This window comes from Dasypus novemcinctus, chromosome 5 (assembly GCF_030445035.2).
Source record: "Dasypus novemcinctus isolate mDasNov1 chromosome 5, mDasNov1.1.hap2, whole genome shotgun sequence".
Taxonomy (NCBI): domain Eukaryota; kingdom Metazoa; phylum Chordata; class Mammalia; order Cingulata; family Dasypodidae; genus Dasypus; species Dasypus novemcinctus.
This window is the reverse complement of record NC_080677.1, coordinates 117,616,604-117,642,065: the sequence shown is the minus strand read 5'-3', so window position 1 is coordinate 117,642,065 and position 25,462 is coordinate 117,616,604. Positions and strand designations below refer to the sequence as shown.

Genomic DNA, 25,462 nt, shown 5'->3' with positions numbered 1-25,462 from the left:
GGCGTGAAAGGTTTAAGTTTGGGTTTCTTGGGGGCTTGGGGGCTTTCCAGGAACTAGGTAAGCCCATATCAGTACCTGTATGAAAATTGTATTTTTAACTTTTTGAAAAGTTAGACTTTTCAAAAAAAGTTATACAGTTCTATATAATTTACACTCTAATAGGTAGATAGAAACCTTCTTAATTTTTAGTGCTGATGTAGATTTTCTCTTACTGCATCATTTTCAGGGGAATCCAAAGTGAGAGAAAGAGGGAACTAAAACTTAGTGCTCTGACTTGAAAATCCTTGTGAACATCTTTCATTTTGTTTGTTCAGAAAGGTATGATATAGCCTGTGCATGAATTCACACTTATTTAATTCTGTATCCAAGTGTGCCTAGTTTCTAGAAAGCCAAGTAAGTGATATAAGCCCTATAGGCTTTGAATATTCAGAAAGGATGTAGTCTGAATGTGTATTCAAATTACAGCCAGATGGAAAGTGGGCGATATGTTAATTCAAACTTACCTGGGATGTGGGTGATATACAATTCAAGCATAGGTGGTATTTACACAAATGGCTAAACGCAAAAAAACTAACAAAGAAAGTCTTTTTGACCCCTAAACCTCTCCTGGCCCCACCATGTGTGTCTTTTGTATAAAAATAACCTAAAGCCTCTACTTGGGGCTTGGCTTTTTGGACAAGAGTCTGCTGGACCTGCCTGGTCCTAATAAATCTTCCTTCTCAGAGATTCCTGAGTCCTAACCATCAATATGCAATCACTGAATCCTCTCTGCTTCCACTACAAATCCTTTTCCCCTTTTTGGGGGAACCTATTCCTTGTGATTCAGGTGGGACTGAAGATAATAGCTGAAAAACGTGCTTATTAAAATTTTTTCACTTTAGCAACTTTGAAAATTCTAAAGCTAATTGAGTTGATTTTCTATTAAACTAATTTTAAAGTTTACTCTTTGCACTTAGTTCCCTGAAGGATGTGAATCAGACTTTCTCAGTTTTGCTTACAGGAGTAAGATAACATCTCCAAGCAAAACTGGACAGAATGGTATAAATCTAACCATTCTCAGAGACAAAAAGTTTGATACCTTGAGCAGTTGTCTGAGAAAGGAACCATGAAGACCTTGCGCCTACACAATATCTAAACTGTAGTTTATTAGCTGCTGAAATCAGGAACTAGTTAGATGTGCTTGAGACAACTCAGGATTGAGAAATTTCACACACCCTCCTCAAAAGACCTCTGCCATTACTTTTTTTTTTTTTTTACTTGTTTTTCTTCTCCTCCTACTCCTCTCCTTTGCCATTAAAAACCCTAGCTCCCATTCTCAGTTTAAACTGCTTTTGGGAGAATTCCCCCAATTCCTTGTTTGTGCATTTGCAATAAACTACCTTCTCATTAAGAGACATGTTTGTCCTTTGTGGTGCTTGACAGGAAAGGAAATAGCCTATTGGAAATAGCCATCCTTACAGTAACAGAGGCTACCAGAACCTTCCTTCTTCCCCCAACCTACTCCCTTTCCAACCCTTCCTATCTGCACTCCTTCTCCACTCTCATCTATCTCCTTTTAGTATAGTCTGTGCATTAATTTAAACTTTTCTAATTCTGTATCCAAGTGTGCCTAGTTTCTACAAAGCCAATTAACTAATATAGGCACTATAGGCTTTAAATATTCAGAAAAGATGTAGACTGAGTGTGTATTCAAAGTTACATCCAGATGGAATGTGGGCAATATGTTAATCCAAACTTACCTGGAATGTGGGCAATATGCTAATTCAAGCTTAGCTGGTATTCAAACAAATGGCTTACCCCTAAAAAAACTAACAAAGTCTTTTTGACCTCTAAACTTCTCCTGGCCCCACCATGTGTGTATAAAAATAACCTAAAACCTCTACGCAGGGCTCAGCTTTTTGGACAGGAGCCCACCAGGCCAGGCCAGTCGTAATAAATCTTCCTTCTCATAGATTCCTAAGTCCTAGCCTTCAATATGCGATCACTGAATCCTCTCGGCTTCCACTACAGTTTCATTCCTCTCCAACCTCTTCTCAGCCACAAGAAAGAGCTTCTGTCCTAGGCCCCTCCATTTGGACAGACTGCCCTAACTTCTGGTCACAGTGGTTGGCTCAAACATGATGTATGCTGGGCCAGTCAGAGTTATTCCTGGAACTTCCTTGATAGAGCTATGATAAATGACTCATTTTCTACTGGGGTTCTAACTTGGTTGTATAAGAGTCCAAAACTGTTGAGAGATATCTAGGTTGCTATGCGAAAATGTTTAGCCCAAAGGGTAAAAAACAGACACCATTTGTGACAACGCTTTTTGAGCCCTGGCTCTAACTGTTTAAAGTCACTTTAGTCCTGTACTTTTTTCTAGTGTTGTAAGCCACTAAATTCACTCTTAAGTGAATTTAAGCTAGTCTGAGTTGGGTTTCTGTCACCAGCAACTAAAAATATCCTAAGAAATAGAGAGTTACCTGGAAGTGGGGTAGGATAAGTGAAGACTCCAGAAATTTAGAATTGCTTGACAAAAGAGCTGGTTAAACTATTATATTTTGGAAGTTGGACCATGTACCCGTCTACATTCAAGCTTTAGTGCTGTGATAGATTTGTGTGGGATCCTTCCTGTGACCTTCAGTTAAATCCTTGGTTTGAACTGGGGCAGTGGGGGTGGGATGGGTGTCAGGAGGGAGGTTGTAGAAAGCAAAGAGAGATGAGAATATGGTTTTATTAAAGATGTCTTATCTGAATGCTTTGAAAAATCAACGACTGCTGAATCATATGCCTTGCAAAAGGAGACCTCTGCCCCCAAGGCACAATTAGTGAGCACAAGCTGGGTCCCTCAGTGTCCAGAGAAGAGGGAAGCTCCTTTGTAGTATAACTCATGCCAGAGATATTAACCACTATAACCAAAATGCCCCTTGAGACTTAAGGGAGGTAAATCTTCAGAGGAGTGAGAACCAAAGGGAGAGAGAATGCAGAAACGCATCTCAGACTCTGAGTTTCTTGACATGCCTGTTTCTTGTTTTCAAAATGTATCCTTCTTTCTCTGTTATGAAATAAGGGAGGATTATTCTCCTCCAATCTTTCAACATACTTTTTTCCTGACAAATGGTGTGCGCCTTTTCTAATCTCAAAGTCTTCTAAAAATCATTTCATATGTGTGGTCTCTATTACCATTTCTATTCCCATCTTTATATAACAGGATTAGGACTCAAAATGGTTCATTTTTAGGGTACCCCTTATCTTCCCACTCTTCCCAATGCTAAATTTACAGTAGGAACTTAATCAAGGGCCTTTTGTTTGAGTTGGATTCATATGATTTTTCCTCATTCTCTCCCCTTCTCGGTAACAGAGTCTGAAGCAAACAAAATAAAGATTAATGTGGTGGAACAAATCATCAGACTTTATTATTTCTTGAGAACAAAATATTTTCCAGAGGACAGCAGTCTAATTTTTTATTATTAGAAATGTATTAATTCTGTTAATATTGGAAACAATTAGTTTAGATCTTTTTTTTTTAGTGATAATTTCTCAGAATTTTTTCAGATCACTGAAGATTATTTATAAGCATTTGGTTCTAGATAAACATAATTTTCAAATAACCCTCTCGTCCTTGTGAGAGTGACCTAATGCAAATGAAGGAAATACATTTCTCCGATTGAATTGAAAATATGCACATCTCTGTTGCTGAATTCTCATGATCTGTTGCCCACTTACTTATTCAAGAACTTAATTACCAAAGTAGTCTCCAGATTTATCAGTTATTTGCCTTTATATGTTATCTTCTGAAGTCTTTCTAAAGCCTCATGTTTTCTCTGAAACCCAGAAGACACTGATCTAATAAAATAATTGCTGATAATTTCCAAATAATTATTTCAACAGATTTAAACATTTTATTCTTCAATATAGCTAAATGAAAATCAAACTACATAAAACCTTAATGCTTCCATCACCACTTCTTCAGAGGATAATAAACCTCCTTTTATTTCCACATGTGGAGAAACTACTTAGCTGAAGGTCCTAAGATACACAGGAGGGAAAATCTGTTGAGAAGATCTCTGAAGTCAGTATTCATCATTAAATGGGTATTCGGGATGATCACTCCACCTGCCAAAACAATTCCCCAAAAAGGGAAAAATTAATCCTTAAAGTCACACAAGATGTGCTACTACCATCCTTTGGTAATTTCACAGACCCCCCCTCTCTCTTACCCATTTCTGCTCTATTTCTCACCTGCTTACCTCCTTCCCCCACCCCCTCAAGCCAGCACTTTCTTCTATAGCCCTAACAGCACCCTGAGTGTGGAGGGTGTGAATGTGTGTGTACAATTGATTACCAAGGCACCAACATTCTGCTCAGAATAAAAGCAACGGAGCTGAGTTGTGTCTGCCTTCATTGGCCTGCCTCTTCCCACCTCCTTCCTCCCTCTCCTCTCCTGATACTGGTTGTCTTCCATTTCAATGAACCACAAGGACATTAATTTTCAAAACTCTGTCAGTATTTTTACTTGCACTTCTTACTAGGTCTTCTGAGAGTTAAAGACTTGAGATATGGAAAGTTGATGACCAGCAAAGTAAGTTTCCTTTGTTGTCGTTGTTATTATTACTATTATTATCTTTATGAACCTATATCTTAAATAACAATGATGAAGCAGTCTGTAAAAGATCTGGAGTGTGTGTACACCCAATCATGGAACATATCCAAGATACGGTTTTCTGCAAGTATTGTGAATGTTACATTAAAATATAAAACATAGAAGGTTTTTCCAATGTCAAAGAACAACTGGAAAATAAGTTAAAAAGAATCATAACCCACTATTTCTAAATGGTAGTTTCCTTGAGGGGGGCGGGGGGAGGAGTCAATGGGTCCTAATACTTGTTTCTCTTTTTTGATTGTTCTAGTTATTCCTGGCAGGAGGAATTATTTTCCCAGTGGTGCTAGGATTAAGTATTAAATATGACGTGTCAAATAGCAAACATCAAATCAAATAATATGACTAAGTGTGGTGGTTTGAGGTTGTATGTGCCACCCAAAAACATGTTCTTTAATTTAATCCATTCCAGTGGGTGTGAACACTTTAGATGAGGTTACTTCAGTTAAGGATGGGTCTTAATCCTATTACTGGAGTCCTTTATAAGAGGATGGAATTAGAGAGAGAGAGGAGAAAGCCCTAGAAGCAAGAAGCTGAAATCAACAAAACCCGGAAGGGAAGGGAGAGACCAGCAGATACCAGCTATGTGCTTTTCCATGTGGTAAAGGAGCTAGGGATTGCCGGCAGCTGGTCTTTGGGAAGAAAGCATTGCCTTAATAATACCTTGATTTGAACATTTTCCCAGCCTCAAAACTAAGGTAATAAATTTCCGTTGTTTAAGCCAATCCATGTTATGGCATTTGCTGGCACAGCCTACTAAACTAAAACACCAATAACTATTTGTAAAAAATAAGTATGTTAGTGGATGGTCCATATCTTACTTTCTCTCATATTTTATTCAACACACATCTTTTGTCTTAGGAGTTATTGACCTATAAGTATTTATTAGCTTTGGAAAAGGTCATATGTTTGTTTTTATTCTTTTGTTCTTGAGGATAGGTAGTGCCATTTAATGTCAAATAATTCCTCCTCTGAAAAATTAATATTTGAAATCTGTTTTATTAATTCAGAAATTCTGTATTAATCAAGTTAAAGCATTTTCTGAATCCTGGAATATAGTGGGACCAATGAGACACATGACCTAACTATTTGAACAACCTGAGCATTATCTAAGTGTTCAGTTAAAGAGAAGATTGCAAAAAAGAATATGATTATCCAGGTGAAAAACTTGAAAGATTAATGGAAAATAATTAAGAAGAAAAAAAATGTATGCATGTGCGTATACACAAATATATTTGACTGTATATAAACTAGGTTCTTTTTTATTTTAAGGCCCAGTAACAGAGAATAAAGAGCACTTCAGCTGATTAGCTGAATTTGGAAACATTTTGAAGGCATGTAAGGAAATCTGCTTCTGAAAAGTCAGCAAAAGATGGGGTTAGAAAGGGAGTATTTGTCTAAAACTCTAGGTTCTTAACTCCCAACCCAGTACTTTTTTTACTATACTTTTATGTCTCTCTTCCTGAAACTATTTTTTGCTGAACACTTTTCTCTAATGTGTGCATCACTTTGATTTTTAGGAAGAAATAAATTTGTGTTTTCAATATTTGTGCTACTGTTAAATTAACATATGTATACTATATCTTAATTCTCTTCAAAGTCCTTAGTTTGCTCTGTCCTAACCTAAGTCATGAAGTGTAATGAGTACCAGGAATCTTTTATTTAAAAGTATAGTTTTGTAGGAAGTTCCTATAGTGGACATTTAATATTCAGAACATGCTACCCACCAGCCTTTACCCTTGTGCTTTCTATGGATATAGGTCAGCATGTATATGAGCTTGTTGGTTACAACTTGCCAATCCAACACCACTGGGCACTACCCCCCTTCCCAGAACTTACAGGAGCAGGTCCACATAACGGATGTTCGTATTCAAAGCTTCAATGTCCTTCATTTCTTTTTCAGTGAGAGAAAAGTCAAAGACCTAATATAACGGAAAAAGAAGACAATGTTTTTGAAGGTAGGAGATGAGTCAAGCTTGGAATTGGGAAGTGGTGGGAATGGGCTATGGGGCCAGTGTGCTTGTGGATGGTTATAAAGGGGGGATGGCAGTGGGAGCCCTTCAAAGACTTATGAGCATATGTAAGAATAGGGGGGCTGGTTCTGGGCTAGCTCAGTTCTAGTACTAATGTGGAACCAAACATTCTGTGCAGCCTTTTGTCTCTGACAGAATCCTGGTGGGGACTTCTTGAAAGATATTCCAAGTGCTCAGAAGCAACATATGTCCAGGAAGTCTCCTGAAATTTCAAATGTGAGGGATCATTATTTCCACATAAGATGCTGAGCTTATGTTTCTGGACCACCATCTTCAATTTCATTTTTTGTTTTAGTTGTCCCTAGTTTCTACATTTCCTTATATGTTTAAAATTTTCATTTGCTTTGGTTTATCCTCAATCCTTTTTCTCATCATTTAAAATTTCTCTCTTCTATATTTTCTTATAATCACTTTTTCATTGTTTTCTTTTTCTTGGATTTTATACTTTGTTTATACTCTTGTTTTATAATTGTCCTTATGCACATTTTTATGATTTAGGTTATTTATAATTTTAACATTTAACTTTTCTGTTTGGAACTTATCTTTTCTTGCTGTATTATTTCATCTTCCTATCTTATAACTTTTATTTTAATACATTTTAACCATTTACAAATTTTAATTATATAGGTAGCATATAAATATATGCTCGTTGTGAAGAAATGAAACACTTCAGAAAGGCATACACACATATGAAATATAAAATGAAAGTTCCTCTTGTTACCCACCACCCAAATTCTATTCCCCTTTCCAGACAATCATCTGACACATCAACACATTAAGAGAGCAAAATGCAGGTATCTTTTTCATATCTTTATTACCCTTCAACGTTCTTTTATGCACATGATATGTCTTGGTGATCTTTTATGTCAATATATGGATAGACCTACTTTAATCATTCAACCACGGCATAGTATTCATACTATGGATATAACATGATTTATTTAATCATTTCTCCATGGGTGATGGACATTTGTATTATTTCAAGTGCTCTTTTTTGGGAATCCTTTCCTTTGATTATTTACTATCCAAGTATTAGAGGTTATGAGATTGTGTAAGAAATCAAAAGTTTGCATAACATAAAAAGTCATGAATGAACCAATCATTTATAAAATGGAATCCTTACTCAAACATCCCTTTTGATTAAAATTAGTCATGCCCAATGAGTCTGTCATTCAGTGAAAATACAATGTAACCTGATGGCAAAGTGAAATTTGCCAATCTTGCCAAAGATGCAAGATTTCATGAAGTCAAGGAAGGTGACCTTGTCAATTGACTTAATTACAAGCAAAATCTTTTACAAGTGAGAATTGACAGAATTAAAATCTACTTCGATAGATAAAACAGAATGACTTGGGAAAAAATATCTAACAATTAAGACTCCCCTTCAGGAGAGCAGGTGTAGCTTAGTGGTTGAGGGCCTGCTTCCCACGTAGGAGATCCTGGTTTCAATCCCTGGTGCCTCGTTAAAAAAAAAAAAAAGAATCCTCTTCAGATGAATTTCCAACATTTTTGTCAAAATCATCCTCTGTGTGATCATTCTGCAAAAAACTCTGTGTAAGTAGATATAGTAGATACCATGCTATCATGTGATTTTGTCAGGCACATTAAAAAAAACACTTCACATTTTGTTTCTTTTAGGATTTAGTGCATATGCAATTTAATCTAAATTTTGTTGAACGTTGTGAATATCAAATGATGAATACTTTCATAATTTTTTATTTCAATTTTAGGATAAACTCCCAGCTCTCTCCCCTCCAACCCCCACCCCCACCCCCCCACCCCCATTATTTCTATGCACTATTTTTCCTAGTTTTACATAGCTTAAATTTCAGTGGACTTTTTTTCTCATGGCAGAAATTGTCCGAAGTGACTGAGGATAATTCATTTTCAATGAACATCTTTGTACATATATTTTATGAACATTTTTCAGTTTCTGTTGCATAGGTTTCTAGAACTAGAATTAGGGATTCATATTTAAAATTTTGATTCCTAAGTGTCAAAATTGCTATATCATTTACGTGCTGGATATTACGAAGCTTTAAAAATTTTTCAAGCTGATGGCAAATTTTACTGAGGTTTTAAAAGTTTAGTTTTTCTTTTATCACTATTCTTAATTTTATTTATTTTGTTAACATAACCTATGCCAAACACTGTTCTAAGTGCTGGAGGTACTGCAGTCAACAAGCATATCCAAAAAAAGTCCCAGTCCCCATAGAATATAGAATCCTATATTCTAAAGGGGGACAGAGACAATAAATAAAATATGTAGTATGTGCAGAGAAGAAATAAGCAGAGAAGGGTCAGTATTGGAGAGGCTGCAGTTTTAGATGGGGTAGCACTGTCAGGGAAGCCTTCTTTGAAATGTAAGTGAGGGAGAAGCTATTTGCATATCTGTGGAAGTTCATTTCAGACAGAAGGACCAGCATGTGCAACAGCCCTGAGGCAGGTGTGTATCTAATATGCTTAAGGAACACTGAGGAGTCCAGTATGGGAATGGAGAGGGAAGGAAATGAGGAGGAGGAGACTGGAGAGGTAGCTAGTAGTGGTGAAAGCAGATCATGGAGAGCCCAGTTGGTCAATGTAAAAACTTTGGTTTTACCACGAGAGGGAAAGTCCCTTGAGGGGTATGAACACAGAGTGACTTATACCTGACTTATGTTTTAATCAGTTCACCTTGATTGTTGGTTGAGAATATACTAAAGGGGTCCAAACATGAATTAGAAAGGGCAGTTAGGAGTTGCAGTAGCAGAGAAGAGAGATTAGTACTTTGACTAGGCTGGTAGCATTTAAAAATGTGAACATTTGTTAGAGTCATGTATAATTCTAAGGGTTTTTACCTAAGCAAATGGAAGGATGGTATTAGCATTTACTGAGGTGGAACCTGTGAGAAGCAGATTTGGGGAGGAATATCAGGAGCTCAGTTTTGGACATGTTAAATTTAAGATACCTATTATACAACCAAGTAGAGATGTCAAGGATATAATTGAATATATGAATTTGGAGTTCAAGTGAGAGTATTGGGTTAGAAAAAAAATTGAGAATCATCAGCAAATAGGTGATATTTGAGGCTATCAGAGTGGATAAGATCACAAAAGAGTGATAATAAAATAGAGAAAAGAATTCCAAGGATTAAATTCAGGGGTACTCAAATGTTTAGAGGTCAGGAAGATAAGGAAAACCAGCAAAGGAAACTGAGAAGGGCAAGGGAGAAAGGAGAGTGTGTTGACCATATTAAATGCTGTTGAAAGATTGAGTAGGACTGAAAACTAGTTATTGGATCTAGCTATATGGAGTCAGTGACCTTAACAAAAGCTGTTTCTGTGGAGTGGTTATGGTGAAAGATTGGTTTGAATGGGTTTAAGGGCAATGGGGAAAGGGAATTGGAGGCTGCAAAACAGACTTCTCTTGCAAGGGGTTTGCTGTAAAAGGAAAGAGAAATGGATAATAGATAGAGAGTAAAATGGGCCTAAGTTGAATTTTATTTTTTAATATTGGAGATTACAGCATGTCTGTATGTTGATGGGTGTTATGTTGTGGAGAGGAATAATTGATACTGCAGAAGAGAGAGTGGGTGGAAAATGGAAGGACCTATGTTTCTTCTATCATTCAGAAACATAGGATGGACTCTGTAAATAAGTATGGGGTTTGGCTTCAGCCAGGAGCAGGGTCATTTCATCACAGAAACAGGAAACCAAGTTGTATATATTCAAAAAGATACAGGCAGGTAAGTAGATGTTAAGTGTGAGCTTTGGAAAGTTCTTTTCTGATTGTTTCCATTTCTCCCCAATGGAATAGGAATCAAGTTGATCAGCTGGTGGTGCGGAAACAAATATTAAAGGTTAGAGAAAAAGGGAGAAAAGGAAAAATATAAAAAATATTGTCTGGGAGAGTGGAAGAGAACTATAAAACTAGGAGAATATTGCATGGTTGCCAGGCAGCATTAAGAGCTTAACTGAGGTTAGTGATAATACATTTAAGAAGAGCCTGTTTGATATCTCTGACCACATTTAGGTGGGTGTGCTGGCATAAAATAGATGGAGAAGAGAGCAGCTTAATAAAGAGCAATTGTGGCAAGAGAATTGCAAGTGGGTGCAAGGGAATGATTGTTATGATTAACTGTGAAATTTAGACCAGGTAAGAGGGTGAGTATATGAGGAAAGAAAGGCAAGAGAGCAGTATTCATCCTAACTTGCTCGATCAAGATTCTTAATAGTGGAGGAAAGCTCATTCCAGCTGTTATCTCTCAAACTAAATGGAAAATGGAATCCCTTGAACTCTGGAGGGTTAATGTAATAACCTATGCTCAAGAAGGTTCCACTTTGGGGCTGTGTCTAGCTTTAGGCATAGGCAGAATCAGCACTAATCAACGGAATTAATTGTGTAGGTTGGAGGAGAAACATAGCCTCCTTCATCACCCTATTCTTACTGGAAGATGTTAGCCTGTTTTTGGAATCCCATCTGTTATCCATAAGGGAGATTTAATCTGATCCTGAGGCAAAGGTCTTTAACCCCCGCTTCACATCCCACTCTCATTCTTAAACACACCATGGTGAAAGTCACACCATGCATGTAGCAGTATTTGCATTTGAAGTCAGCGTGGCTACCATCAAGACACATAGGAGGCAAAAGGAAATTATAACAAACTCATATGAAATATACAAACTCATAACTATCTGAGAATACCAGCAAGAGATTTAGTCTAAGTATTAGAGCTTCCAGTATAGTTTAACTAGGGTGTTAACAGATTAGACTGCTTTCATATTAAATGGCCAACGTCTACAGCAAATCTGTCTTGGTTGGAACATACAGAAGGTATAAGAGAGGCTATAATGAGTAATATTGTAGTTGTGGGCCTTTTTGGTCAAAGGAAGATGCATCAGAACTAAGGAGGGATGGATAGACCATATAGCTTAGCCAGGAGAAAGAAATGTTCCAGCCCTAACCAGAGAAAAGGTGGTAGATTTACTTGATTATAGATCCAAGTAGAGTTGGATACTAGAGGTAATGAATCAGAAAGATATGAGGTGGAGGAGAGACAGTGGAATGTTTGAAATTGAGATTATGGAGGAGTTAATAATTCATAGTAATTGCAAGTTCTAAGGTATGGCCATGGAATTTAGAGGCTCAAGTGTACAGGACCAGATCATTGGAGAAAGGAAGTCAAGGAACAGTCAGGCCAGTATATTGGGAGAATTGTCTATGGGGACACTGAATTCATCAAGAGTTATGAGAGGAGTGTTAGAAAGGGGCAGTGAGTCAGGAGAATAAAACTTCAAGAAATGGGGGTCAATGGATGATGGCAACAAGTCTGAAGAGTGAGTGGTATAAAAATTTACGTTTTATTTCTTATTTTAATTTTTAAAATATTCTGCCTCTTTATTAATTTTCCTCATTTTTTGCCTTTGTGTCTAGTTTTTGTTTTTAAATTCATGGTTCATTTAACTTTTTAAATGTAATTTTTTAGTTTTCTGACATTTACTTCTTTAGTAGTCAAAATATTTAATTTTCTCTTTAAGGTTTATATTTTATCTTTACCATTCATTAAAAATATTCTTTACCTCAGTCATAAAAGAGCATAATTTTCTTTCTTTCTTTCTTTCTCTCTCTCTTTCTTTCTTTCTTTCTTCTTTTTTTTTTTGGCTTGATACCTAATTTCAGGGTTCTCCAGGAAAACAGAACCAACAAGAGAGATCTGTAAATAGTACGAGATTTTATATAATTGTCTCACACATCCATGGGGATGCACAAATCTAAATTTCATAGGGCAGGCTGCAAACCAGGGACTCAAATGAATGTCCTCGTTAAATTTTCCAGGACAAGCTGGCTATCTGAAGTAGAGATGGGAATTCTCTCTCTGAATGGTGAACGCACTTCTCCTTTTAAGGCCTTTAAGTTATTAGGTGATGTATTAGTCAGCCAAAGGGTTACTGATGCAAAATACCAGAAATCTGTAGGCTTTTATAAAGGTTATTTATCTGAGGTAGAAGCTTACAGTTACCAGGCCATAAAGCATAAGTTACTTCTCTGACCAAAGTCTATTGCCACATGTAGGGGAAAGATGGCTGTGGATGTCTGCCAAGAGTTTAGGCTTCTTGGGTTCCTCTCTTCCCAGGGCTCCATTTCTCTCTGGGCTCAGCTATTGTGCTCTCTTCACAAGGCCAGCTGTAGACTATCAGGTAAATGGCTCTGTCTCTCTCCCCGGGGCTTCTGCCATGTCTAAGGAGCCATCTCTATTTCTCTGTGTTCTTCTCCTGTGTGTTCATTTCCCAGGTTCCAGCTCAAAATTCCAACTCTCTTCTCTATCATGTGGTTTTCTCTACCCTTAGTGGGTGGGGATTCAATGCCCTACCGATGTGGTCCAATCAAAACCCTAATCATAAATTGATCACACCCAGAGGAACAGACCAGTTTACAAACATAATCCAAACTGCTACAGATGAGAAGATACTCATTGATGACAACAATCTCCTCAGTTGAATGTAGGTGTAATCAATCATCTCTGCAATCAACTGACTGATGACTAAGGTCCATGAAATCTCCTTGTATTACAGTTAGTCCAATGATTGCTTGACCAAACAACTGGGCAGCATTACTTGGTCGAGTTGACACATTAGCCTAACTATCAAAATACCCAACAAAACGCTTGGTTATAGTTTAGTCTGTGCCCAAAGAGTGGAACTTGGTTGTGATGTTCCCTTTCATTTTCCTTGTAAATCTGTACCCTTTATATTTTCTCTTTGATCATGTAAGTCTCTGGTTTCCATTCCTTTATTTTTAGAGTTAGGGAAATATATAGAATATAATAGAATTAGTTGCAAAATTTAAGTAACATGGCATTGTCTTTGGTGCAGAATTATGACTAGCTGAGTGCCATAAAGTCCATAGGTTTTAGCCTTCTTTACAAAGTCCAGTAGTAATTACTCTCAATTTCTGAACAGTAAAATTAGGAATCCATGAAAGCATTTGTTTCAGGTTTATCAAAATTCATGTTGTTTTACTTTTTGATCACCTACTAATTAGCCATCTTTTAAGATGACTGAAAACAATATGAGATATTTTGGTAAATATTAGAGTATTGTTAGTAGTAGTTAATATAACTGTTTTGCTTCCTTGCTAATAATGGTGTCACCTTTTTCCTTTCATGAAGCACCCTTCCTCCACCTAGTGGGGCTGTCTATCAACTGCCTTCACCTACTCTAACACAAGAATAGGGATATAGACCAAGAGACCAATCAGGTTATCCTATTCAATATTTGATGATTATTATGGAGGTGGGCTCATAACCCAAAAAGGTCGATCAAAGATTGATATAGAACCTGGCAGAGAGGATGTCTCTATCTTCTTTGATCATCATTGTTGAATAACAGACTATCTTGGAGCTTTCAGGACTGTCTGTGCCACTATGTAGAAAGAACTTATCTAATAATGAAATCAGCATAGAGAGATGGGGAAATGCAGAGGGGAGAGGGGAGCTAAATCCCTTTTTAAATCATCTGAGCACCTTTGTACAGCCATGTCCAATTTATTCATGGACTTTTCAGTTATATGAGCTAATAACTATGTCTCTTTTTCCTTAAGTCTGAGTTGCATTCTGTCATGTGGTAACAAAAGAGCTCTGACTTTACAATTGTCTAATATCATGAATATCTTCCCATGTCAGTACTTACATTGTTATTTTATTCTTTTTAATGACTACATAATATTACATTTTACAAATGTAATTTGTTTTAAAAGGTCCTATTGGAGGTTGTTTCCAGTTTTTATTATAAACAATACTGCAATAAACATCTGTGTGTGTGCATGTGTGTGCAAATACAAGTATTGGACAAAATTCTGGGTCAAGGCATATGTGCAATTGAAACTTTGATGAATTTGGAACAGTGGCATTCCCCGCTCCCAAACCATATGACCATTAATGTTTCTATTAATAGAGTATGAAAGTACCTGCTTTCCCACATATAATCAAACATTTTAATATTTTTCCTATCGAGATAGGAAATACTAGGGATAAATACTAGGGATATTTACCTTTAATTGTAAGTATGGCTGAGCAAACAATTTACTTTTGAAACAAATTATAAACTGCTGGGTAACTGATGAATTTGATATGGTGTTTTTCTAGGGTTGTCTTTATTCTAGAAGTTTAGTCTTTAGTAGTAGCAGAGTAGCTAGTCATTCCTTTGTCCAGTGGTCTGTTTTCTCACCCAGAAGTCCTAATGCTGGTCACAGATTGCATATAGAGGGAATATTGGCAATTTATAATTTTTATCAGAACTTTTAAGAAGTTGGAATGTTACTATTACAGATTTCAAATTTTATATATAGTATATTCCTACTGTGCTGGTAGAGAAATGAGTAGTTAGTGTCAACAGTCAATAGATAAGGAAAGAGGAGAAATAAGGGCATTGGATAATGTACAAACAGCAAAGTAATCCTGGAGGTACTGGGAATTGTCTCAAATTCAGCTAAATTTAAATCCAGATAATGTCCTCTTGGGTTGGGGATCTTTTATAAAAGAAAATATGAGCCATTACAAGTTTCTTATTAAGACAATCAGAAAATTTCCTTTTCATGTTTCCAAAAGCAATTCTCTTACCTGGAAGTTTTCTTTGATCCTCTCAGGATTAGAGCTTTTAGGAATGACAATCACCCCTCGTTGGATGTTGAAACGCAAAGCAATTTGAGCTGCTGTTTTATTGTATTTTTTCCCCACTGAGTTTAAAAGTTCATCTTTTAACAAAGGTGGAGAAGATATATTCACCCTTTTGAAAAACCAAAACATGTGTCATATTTTGCTTGGGTAATGAAAACCCTGATTAACCACTAATCAGTCATTCTCCTCTGTATCTCCCACTGACCTCCTCATTTTCCAGAACACTTCAGGTTACTGTAACCAATTTCTCTGAGTGCAGAGTACTCATGGAATGAAGAGTTGGGCAGGCCGAGAGAAGCAAGGTTTTTTATTTTTTTAAAACATTATAGTAATATAGTTCAACCATTTTTATATGAACACTTTAGTGGTATAATGACTTTTACAATGTTTTGCTATTACCATCTTGTGTTACTCTAACTTTGAAAAAATGTTATATTATGGTTAACATATATACAAGATAAAATTTCCCATTTTAACCACTGTTAAGTATACAGTTGAGAGGCAAGTTTATAAAGCTCCCACTTTCAGAGGATAGCTATGGCTTCCTTAATGAGTTTTAGAGGGAGAGCTAGGTCAGAAATAGACATATAGGGGAAGTCAGGGAGATGAAAGTGTTCCACTTTGGTCTGTGGAACACATCGCAGTAGAAGTGTCACCATTGGAAAGAGATTAAAAAAATAAAAAATTTTGAAATATACCATGGGAACTATGTCTCAAATAATATTTAAACAAACATTTATTGAGCATTTCCCATGTTTTAGACTCTGTTAAGTGGTTTCATACATACATTGTAATAAAGTTTTATAACACCTCGCAAAGAAGGTATTATTAGCTCTAATAATAGATGGAAAATGGCGTGAGGAGGTTAAGTTGCTTTCTTAAGATAACACAGCTAACAGCATTACTTACCATAAAGGATTCCTAGAAGTTCCCAATGGGCTATATGCAACAATGACAATGTCATGTTGTTGGCAAAATTTTATGAGTTTTGCCTGTGTGAAATACGGGTGGCACTCAACCTACGTGGTTGCATTGGAGAGAAGAGCACAAAATTAAAGCCTTATAGATTAATGCAATTATACATTTTTTTAAAAATTCTTCAACTAATTCCATTAAAAATCATTATAGATAACCTATAAAATTGTATAGGAGAGACATAAACTATAAACATAACTATAATCCATGTTTAGTGACAATGCTCCAAATCGTGTTCATCAATTGTCAAGAATGTATTACACTAATGAAGGATATTTTTAATGTAGGAAAATGGGTGAGGGATATGGAGTGGGGCACATGGGAATTCCCTATGTTTTTTTAATGTAATATTTATGTAATTTAAGTATCTCTTAAAAAAATAAAAATAAAAAATACATTTAAAAAATCATTATGGATAAAGAGGAAGTTCTAAATATTTTTCCTAACAAGAAAGTTTATATTGTTTATGTACTGATGAAATTAATTAAAACAAGGCTAGTGAGATTTGTCATCTATGGGTTAATTCCAAAATAGTTGGTGAACAAATTTTGTATAACAATCATACTGTAAAACTCTAAGTGAATGAACCCAATTAACTATAGTAAACATTCTAGCAAATACAATTTTTCATTACATACTATATTAGTCGCCAAAGGGGTGCTGAGGCAAAATACCAGAAACTGGTTGGTTTTCAAAATGGGTATTTATTTGGGATAGGAGCTGCAGATACCAGGCCATAAAGCATAAGTTACTTCCCTTATCAAAGTCTATTTCTATGTGTTGGAGCAAGACGGCTGCCAATGTTTGCCAGGATTCAGGCTTCCTGGTTTCCTCTCTTCCCAAGGCTTGCTTCTTTCCAGGCTCAGGATTCCTCTCTTCCCAGGACTTGCTTTTCTTTCCTCCATGTGCTTACTTCCCAGGGCTCCACCTTAAGGCTTCAGCATCAAACTCCAACATCAAAACTCTGTTATTAAAACACTCAGTGCTGTCCTTTGCCATATCTTTTATCTGCGAGTCCCAACCCACCAAGAAGCAGGGACTCAACATCTGTCCTACTGGCACAAGAAGTTTACATGATTACTTAATCAAGTAAACCTCTGAATCTAATATAATCTAATATACCCAGAGGAAAAGACCAGTTTACAAACATAATCCAATATTTCTTTATGGAATTCATCAATAAAATCAAACTGCTACTTTCCACCCTCTGAAATCCAAAAAGACATTACAATATTCAAAAAAACCTTAAATCAGGAAGCAGATGTGGCTCAACTTATGGAGATTCACCTACCATATGGGAGGGTCCAGGGTTCAATACCCAGGGCCTCCTGACATATGTGATGAGCTGACCTATGTGCAGAGCTGCTGTGTGCAAAGATGCTGTACCATGTAGGGGCGCCCCCATGTGGGGGTGCCCCCCCATGCAAGGAGAGCTGCCCCACCTAGGAGTGGCACCACACACGGAGTGCTGACGCAGCAAGATGACACAACGAAAAAGATATGCAGTTTCCGGTGCCACTGAGGGTGTGAGCGGACACAGAAGAATATACAGTGAATAGACAATGGCGGGGGGGCGGGGGGGGGGGGGGGGGGGGGGGGGGGGGGGGGGGGGGGGGGGGGGGGGTGGGGGCGGGGGTGGAGAGAAATAAAATGAATCTTAAAAAAAAAGAACCCAAAACCTTAGATCAGCTAAACAATGCAAGTACTAAATCATATCATAATCAATTTAAAGAAATACAGTTTGTCTTGGGGCAAAGTCCCATCTGCTGTAGATCTCTGAAACTTACAAAACCATTTATCTGCTTCCAATACACAAATGGGAAAAGGATAAACATTTTCATAACAATAGGAGAAATTGGGAGGGAAACTTGAGTCACAGGTCCTCTACATTTCAATAAACCCGCAGGACATGCTTAATTAGATGTCAAAGTCTGAGAGTCGTTCTTAAGATGATAATTTCTTCTCCTTGGTGCTTTATGGGAATCCAGCCTTTCCACAGGCTTGCCCAATGGCCATTTTCTTGGTTCCACCCTCATCAAGCATCTGGGTGTCTACCAAACTCCAAACCTCACCCTCCAAGAACATTGGGGTGATTGCCTCACTTTACCCAATCTTTGGTTTAGTGTCCTTTTTTTTTTAAGATTTATTTTTTATTTATTCCTCCCTGCCCCTGCCACCATTGTCTGCTCTCTATGTCCATTGGTTGTGTGTTCTTCTGTGTCTGCTTGTATTCTCATTAGGTGGCTCCAGGAACTGATCCTGGGACCTTCCGGAGTGGGAGAAAGATGATTACTCTCTTGCACGCCACCTCAGCTCCCCTGTTCTGCTTTGTCTTATTTTCTCTCCTCTGTGTCTCTTGTTACATCATCTTGCTGTGCCAGCTCTCTGCATATGCTGGCACTCCTGTGCAGGGTGGCTGCATTCTCACATGGGCCAGCACTCCACATGGGTTGTCTCACCACGTGGGTCAGTTTGCCCTTACCAGGAGGCCCTGGGCATTGAACCCTGGACCTCCTGTGTGCTAGATGGAAGCCCAATTGGTTGAGCCACATCTGTTTCCCTGGGTTAGGGTCTTAACACCACTAGAACAATGATGGGAAGACAACATTCCCCCTAAACTTTGGCATACAGGCTCAACCCTCTCAGAGCAATGAGTTGACCACCTGGCCTTCCCTAATCCATGGAGGACAGGTCCACCCCTTCCAGACCTGTGGGGTGCTGACCTTAACCACCCTAATGCTTGGGGAATGTGCTCCACCCTCTCTGTACCCTGGGGCAGCAAAACTCTCCCAGAACATTGGGCAGGAATATCCACCCTCTTCAACTGCTGGGGCAAACTCATCTTCTCTGTACACATGGTTGGGGTTCTTCTCTTGGCCCAAGGTGATGCCTTAATTCCAGATCTCAGCTTCCATGGTTGTCCTCTTGAAGTCATTTCCCCTTCAATCTCTCCTTTCCATGTCCCTTTTATTCCAGGCTGAGTATGGTTTTGTTCATACAGCTCTCTCAAAAAGTCTGTTGGTTTAGCATGCAGGAAGCAGGGGTCCAAGCCATCAGACAGTAAGACTTTCCAGAAGTCTTACTGACATAACTACATCTTCAGTCCTGATTTACAAGTTCCAAGTTTAGTTCAGTCCTCCAGCAGGGTACTTTCACCTGCGAGCTTGATTTCCAGAGGCTTGTAATTTCCAGAATCAGTTTTTGTTTTCTTTGTGCCTGACAGTTCAGTCCTCAGCTATTTCTCTTGTCCAGCATTTTGCTGTTAGCTGCAAGCAAAAGCCAAGCCACATTCTCTTGGTTTACTTTGGAAATTTCTTCAGCTAAATGCCCAGGCTCACCATTTTCAAATTCTTCCTTCCATAAAACACCAGGAGTTAATCTTGCTAGTTCTCTGCAACTTTAAAATATGGATCGCCTTTCTTACAGTTTGCAATAATAGTTTTCATCATTTACTTCTAAGGCATCAGAAAAAGTCTCTTTAGCATCCATATTGCTATCAACAGTCTCTTCAAAGTGATCTAGGCCTTTTCCATCAAGCATCTGACAATTCCTCCAAAAAATACCCCAAAGCCATTTATAAAACCATTTCAGCATTTTGGTAATTGCAAAAGTATGACCCCACTCTCCGGTACCAAATTATATATTAGGCAAAGGGGTACCGATGCAAAATACCAGAAATTGGTTGGTTTTTATAAAAGGTATTTATTTGGGGTAGAAGCTTACAGATACCAGGTCATAAAGCATAATTTGCTTCCCTTATCAAAGTTTATTTCCATGTGTTGGAGCAAGATGGCTGCTGATGTCTGCCAGGGTTCAGGCTTCCTGGTTCCCTCTCTTCCCAGGCCTTGCTTCTCTCTGGGCTCAGGGTTCCTCTCTTCACAGGGCTTGCTTCTTTCCAGTCTCAGGATTCTTCTCTTTGCAGGGCTTGCTTCTCTTTCCTCTGTGTGCTTACTTCCCAGGGCTCCAGTTTAAGGCTTCAGCATCAAACTCCAACATCGAAATTCCAACATTAAAAACCCTCAACTCTGTCCTTTGCCATGCCTTTTATCTGTAAGTCTCAACCCACCAAGGGGCAGGGACTTAATGTCCATCCTACTGGAACAAGAGGTTTACATAATTATGTAAACCTCTGAATCCAATATAATCTAATATGCCCAGGGGAAAAAGACCAGTTTACAAACATAATCCAATATTTCTTTATGGAATTCATCAATAATACCAAACTACCACACACACATAACCTCAAGGTTCATATTACCAGTACTAGGAAGTAGAAGTGACATGTTGCAGAAGATCCCTGTCCCTTACCTATAAAATATCTGTGTATTTTTAAAAAGATGAAGCATGAATAAAATTTAAATTTAAAGATGAAGTTTGTCTCTTTGACTGAACATTCTTTGTACCACGAAATGCAAGCCTACTTTAAGTTTAAGCATCTCATTGACAAGATATATACTTGATTCCTACACTAAAAATATGTGTGTGAACAAGGTTCTTCTCAAAGGTTCTTCTTAAACACTTTGGGTTTTTTGAATTATTACTTTATTTTGGTAACCTATATAATACAAAATTTGCCTGTTATCAATTTTTAAGTGTATAATTCAGTGGCATTAATTATTGCAGTAGATTGAATTATGTATCCCAACATAGAGATGTTCTTAAAATTAATCCCTATTCCTATGGATGTGAAGTCATCATAAATAGAATCTCTTAAAGATGCCATTTTTGGTTAAAGTGTGGCCCAATTGAATGAGGGCGTGTCTTAATCCACATTACTGAAGCTCTTTTAAAGAGAAGAAACCAGAAACCAGAAGTTGGAGAAGGCCACTCAAGAAGAAGTTGGCAGTCAGCAGAAGCCAGAAAAGCTGATACAAGGAGAGAGATCACCATGTGATGAGATGCAGAGATGGAAGCCAAGGAACTCCAAGGATTGCTGCAAGGCAGCACCAGAATGCTATTGATTTCAGGGAGAAAGCAAGCTCTGTCAATACCATGATTTTGGACTTCTAACCTCAAAGCCATGAAGCCATTGTATCGTATTTGTCATAATAGCCTGGCAAACTAAGACAATTATATTTACAAAGTTATGCTGCCATTATCACTACCCATTCAAAAACATTTTCATCACTCCAAACAGAAACTATGTACTCAATAAGCAATGACTTCCATCTCCCCTAACCCGCCACCCCTCCATCCCATCCTCACTCCAATTCCTGGTAACCTCTAATCTACTTTCTTTCTCTGTGAATTTGCTGTTCCTTATTTAAAATAAGTGGAAATGCACAATATTTGCCATTTTGTATCTGGTTTATTTCAATTAGCATAATGTTTTCAAGGTTCATTCATGTTGTAGCATGTATCAAAACTCTATTCCTTTTTATGGTCAAATAACATTCCATTGTATGCCTATACTACATTTTATCTATCCATTCATCTATTGATGGACAAAAAGTGTTTCTACCTTTCGGCAATTGTGAATAACACACTGCTATGAACATAGGTATACAAATGTCTGTTTGAGTATGTGTTTTCAATTCTTTTGGGTATATAACTAGGAGTGGAATTGCTGCATCATATGGCAATTCTATGTTTAATATTTTGAGGAACCATCTCACTGTTTTCCACAGTGTCTGCATCATTTTACATTCCCCACTGTGACTGTTTGACATTCTTATATGAATCCCCAAAAGAGAAAGATTATGTTTTTTTGACTAATCCATTCCTATGGGGCCTTTGGTTCGGATTATGTCAATGAGGCATGAGCCAGCCTAGGTCTCCACCCCCTTGCTGGGTCTGATATAAATGCACACACAGGAAAAGGAAGCTGCCATATTTGATGCTGCAATGTGAGAAAAGTACTCCAGATTTGTCCACAGCTGAGCTCAAGGACAGAAGAGGCTCAAAAGAGCTGGCTAAGAGAGAGATGAGCCATATGCCTGATACATCACAGCTGAATTTGGGAAGAAAGCAGAGTAGCTGAGACTGAGAGAGGAGGCCAGTAAGGGACAAGCCCTATCCCTGATTGCCATCAGCTGAGCTGGAGGAGACAGTAGATTCCGGAGGGAAAGGCAGAGACCTCGGCAGAGAGTGGTAGCCATCTTGTTTCACCACATGGCAGCTGATCTTGGTAAGAAAACATTTCTGCTGTTGCCTTGATCTGCACATTTCACAGCCTTGGAAATGTAAGCTTTTATCCCAAATAAATCCCCATTATAAAAGCCAACACAGGGGAGTGAATGAGGCTCAAACAGTTGAATGCCCACCTCCAACATCGGAGGTCCCAGATTCAGTTCCTGATAAACAATAACAAACAACAAGGGAAACGGACAAATGAACCAACTCAGGAAAGCCAATGTGGCTCAGTGGTTGAAAGCCAGTTTCCCACGTACAAGTTCTAGGATTCAATTCCCAATCCCTCAGCACCTAAAAAAAAAAAGACAACACATTTCTGGTACTTTGTATCAGCAGGCAAGAGGCAAACTAAAACATCAACTAAGGTAGGTTTTGATCCATGCTTTTCTTTTCTTTTTAATTAAATTAAACTAAGGTTTAATGAAATATTCTAAGTGTTTAATTATTATTTTCACAGTCTAGAGTACTGAATATTTGACTGGTCAATTTCTAGAGTGTAGAGACCATGCTATTAGTGTTTCTTTCCTTTACCCTCTCCAACCCCAGCCTCACCTTCAGTCTCTTTTAAAATTTTCATCTTGTGTATTATTGGTCAGGCAACCTTTCCAAACCACAGATTTTATCATGTCACTTCATGCTTACAGGAAATATGAATTCTTTAATTAAAGGCTGCTTGCCTGCTCCAAACATACCACTTACTCACACACACTTATTAAGTATATATATATGTATGTATGTGTGTGTATTTTTATTTAAGTACATATATTGGGCTTTTTTATAACATACCCTTTGAGAAAGGATTTTATTTGGTTTGCAGCAAAAGTTACAAATAAAAAGCCTAATAAAATTTAAAATAGGGAAAGCAGATATGTCTCAGGAAGTTAGTTGGGTACCTGCCTCCCACATGGGAGGTTCCAGGTTTGGTTCCCAGTACCTCCTAAAGAAGACAAACAAACAACAAGCAGACAATGAGCAAAAACAATGAGCAAACAAACAAGGGAGCCATCTCAGGGGTGATTTGGGACTTTACAGAGAGTTGTACTGGACAATATACTAGAAAAATGTACTCAACAAAGGCTTTTGAATTAATATAAAAGTGAGCTTTGCCTAGATAGTTCTTAGATAAAATTCTAGGGCACAAAAGAGAAACTTGGTGTAGAAAATCCTGGGGTGGGAGTGGTTTAAACTAATATGGTTGAAGTACTTATGAACTCAGAGAACTGCCTTTCTTCCTTCCTCCCTCCCTCCCTTTCCTTCCTTTTCATTCTTTCCTTCCTTCCTCCCCTCCTATTTTAAGGAGGTACTGGGGATTTAACCCAGAACCTTGCACATGGGAAGCACGTACTCAAACACTAAGCTACAGCCACTCCCTGTTCCGTCTTTTCATAGCATTTATCTCAGTTTCTAATTACAAATAGTTTTTTTGATTGAACAATGTCTGCCCCGCACTAGATATGTAGCTTCATGAGAGCAAGGACTATTATCTGTCTTTGGTCACTTCTATATCCCTAGAGCCTAGGAAAGTGCCTTGTCATAAGGCCGATGTTAGAGTAACATTTGTCGAATTAATGAAAATAGTAAATATACAGTGAGGACAGATGCAGAATCTTAGGAAATATCACTGATGTTACAAACTGTCATAGACTGGGCTTCACAGAGGCTGCAGCTTGGTGGGGTCATTTCAGGCCAGGGAATGGCCCTGGTTTGATTAGGCTGAACCAGATACCCAGTTTAAAGTGGAAGTTGTGATGGTATCTTTGATGTCACATGGCCTTGGCTAAGAAGCATCATAGCCATGGAAATTCTTTGTTTCCAAGTAGAAGAGTGTCTAAGCACACTTGCCTTCTTTCTTTCTAGGGGCTGATGATGACCCTTTGTGAATAGGCCAGTTGAGATACGACCTTTACTTTTCTCTTGTTTGCTATGTAGGATTGTTATAACTTGTCAAGGCAGTATCTTGATGTATCTGGGGCTTTTATAACACTGACTGGTAATGCTGTAGATTTATATGCAAAAATTTCACATGGTGAAGTTAAGAAGCTGAGTAGAACCCCCGAAGGAAAATGACAAAAGCCCTTTTCCCATTAACCCCCTCTTGTTTCTGTAAAATCCCATGCTGAATTTCACTTCATTAATTAAGTCATTCAACAAATATAAATTGAGTTCTATGTCCCAAGACATATGTGAGTTAAGCTTAGTGAATTGGGCAAGGAAAAACCTTTGAAGACTTTGAAAACCCTTCCTTCCTCCCTCTCTTTCTTCTCCCCCTCCCAACCTCCCATCCGAAACCTTATGTAACTTAACATGCTTTCTCTACCACACACACCCTCTCCAAACCAGGCAATTCAGGCCAAATTTGATGTTCCGTTTTCTTCAGTACTCCTGAAAAGTCTACTAATAATTGCCCTTTCCTTTACCACACTCTATCTCTTTTGGTCCTTTTACTTAATGGATGTAGATTAATATATTGATGGAGAGGGATGGAGTAGAAGGGGAACATGTGGAAAAGGGACTGTCACATAGAAGCCTCAGGAAAAGTTTATTCCTTTGAGCTAAGCGTGAAGTGTGCTAGAACCTATTCCCACGATGTGCCTGGGATGACACCCTGGAAATAGTGATGTTTCCTAAGACTCTGGCTCTGTGCTGTCTGTGCATTACTTTGGAGCCTACAAGATTGCAGTGCTCCTGAAGGGGAAAAATTGATGGCAATAAACATCCTCAACAGGGCAGATTAAGACCAAATGTAATAGAATTACTCCAGCTAAATGCATAAAATAATGATTTATAAACCAGAAAGCCTGTTTATTAATTTATAACATAGTCTAATAGTTAAGAACAAGGTCTTTGAAATCAGATAGGAATGAGTGCAAGCCCTGGCCTTGCTGTTTCTTAGTGGTGAGATCTTAGACAAGTTATTCGATCACTGACTCTAACCCTTAGTTTCAATATCTATAAAACAGAGAAAATAAAACTTCCTACATCATTGAATTTTAGTGGCCTGAATGAGAAAATACATGAGAATTGCTTAAC

The 25,462-nt window shown here is 37.9% G+C and overlaps 1 protein-coding gene across 5 annotated transcripts in view; it reads right to left on the bottom strand.

Moving 5' to 3' along the window:
• Positions 1–3,370: 3,370 nt before the first annotated feature.
• AKR1D1 (aldo-keto reductase family 1 member D1) overlaps positions 3,371–25,462 on the bottom strand; it is a 67,524-nt gene continuing 45,432 nt past the window's right edge. Inside the window, exons 6-9 of one of the 5 annotated variants that reach the window (XM_058297432.2) lie at positions 16,235–16,344; positions 15,269–15,434; positions 6,479–6,561; positions 3,371–4,095 (exon numbers count right to left, since the gene is read on the bottom strand). In XM_058297432.2, the coding sequence (XP_058153415.1) occupies positions 4,053–4,095; positions 6,479–6,561; positions 15,269–15,434; positions 16,235–16,344 (402 nt within the window). In that variant the 3' untranslated portion in view covers positions 3,371–4,052. Of the gene's footprint in view, positions 4,096–6,478; positions 6,562–8,178; positions 8,211–12,230; positions 12,365–15,268; positions 15,435–16,234; positions 16,345–25,462 lie in introns of those variants that run through there. The other 4 variants (XM_058297433.2, XM_058297430.2, XM_058297434.2 and 1 more) reach the window with 4 other exon arrangements.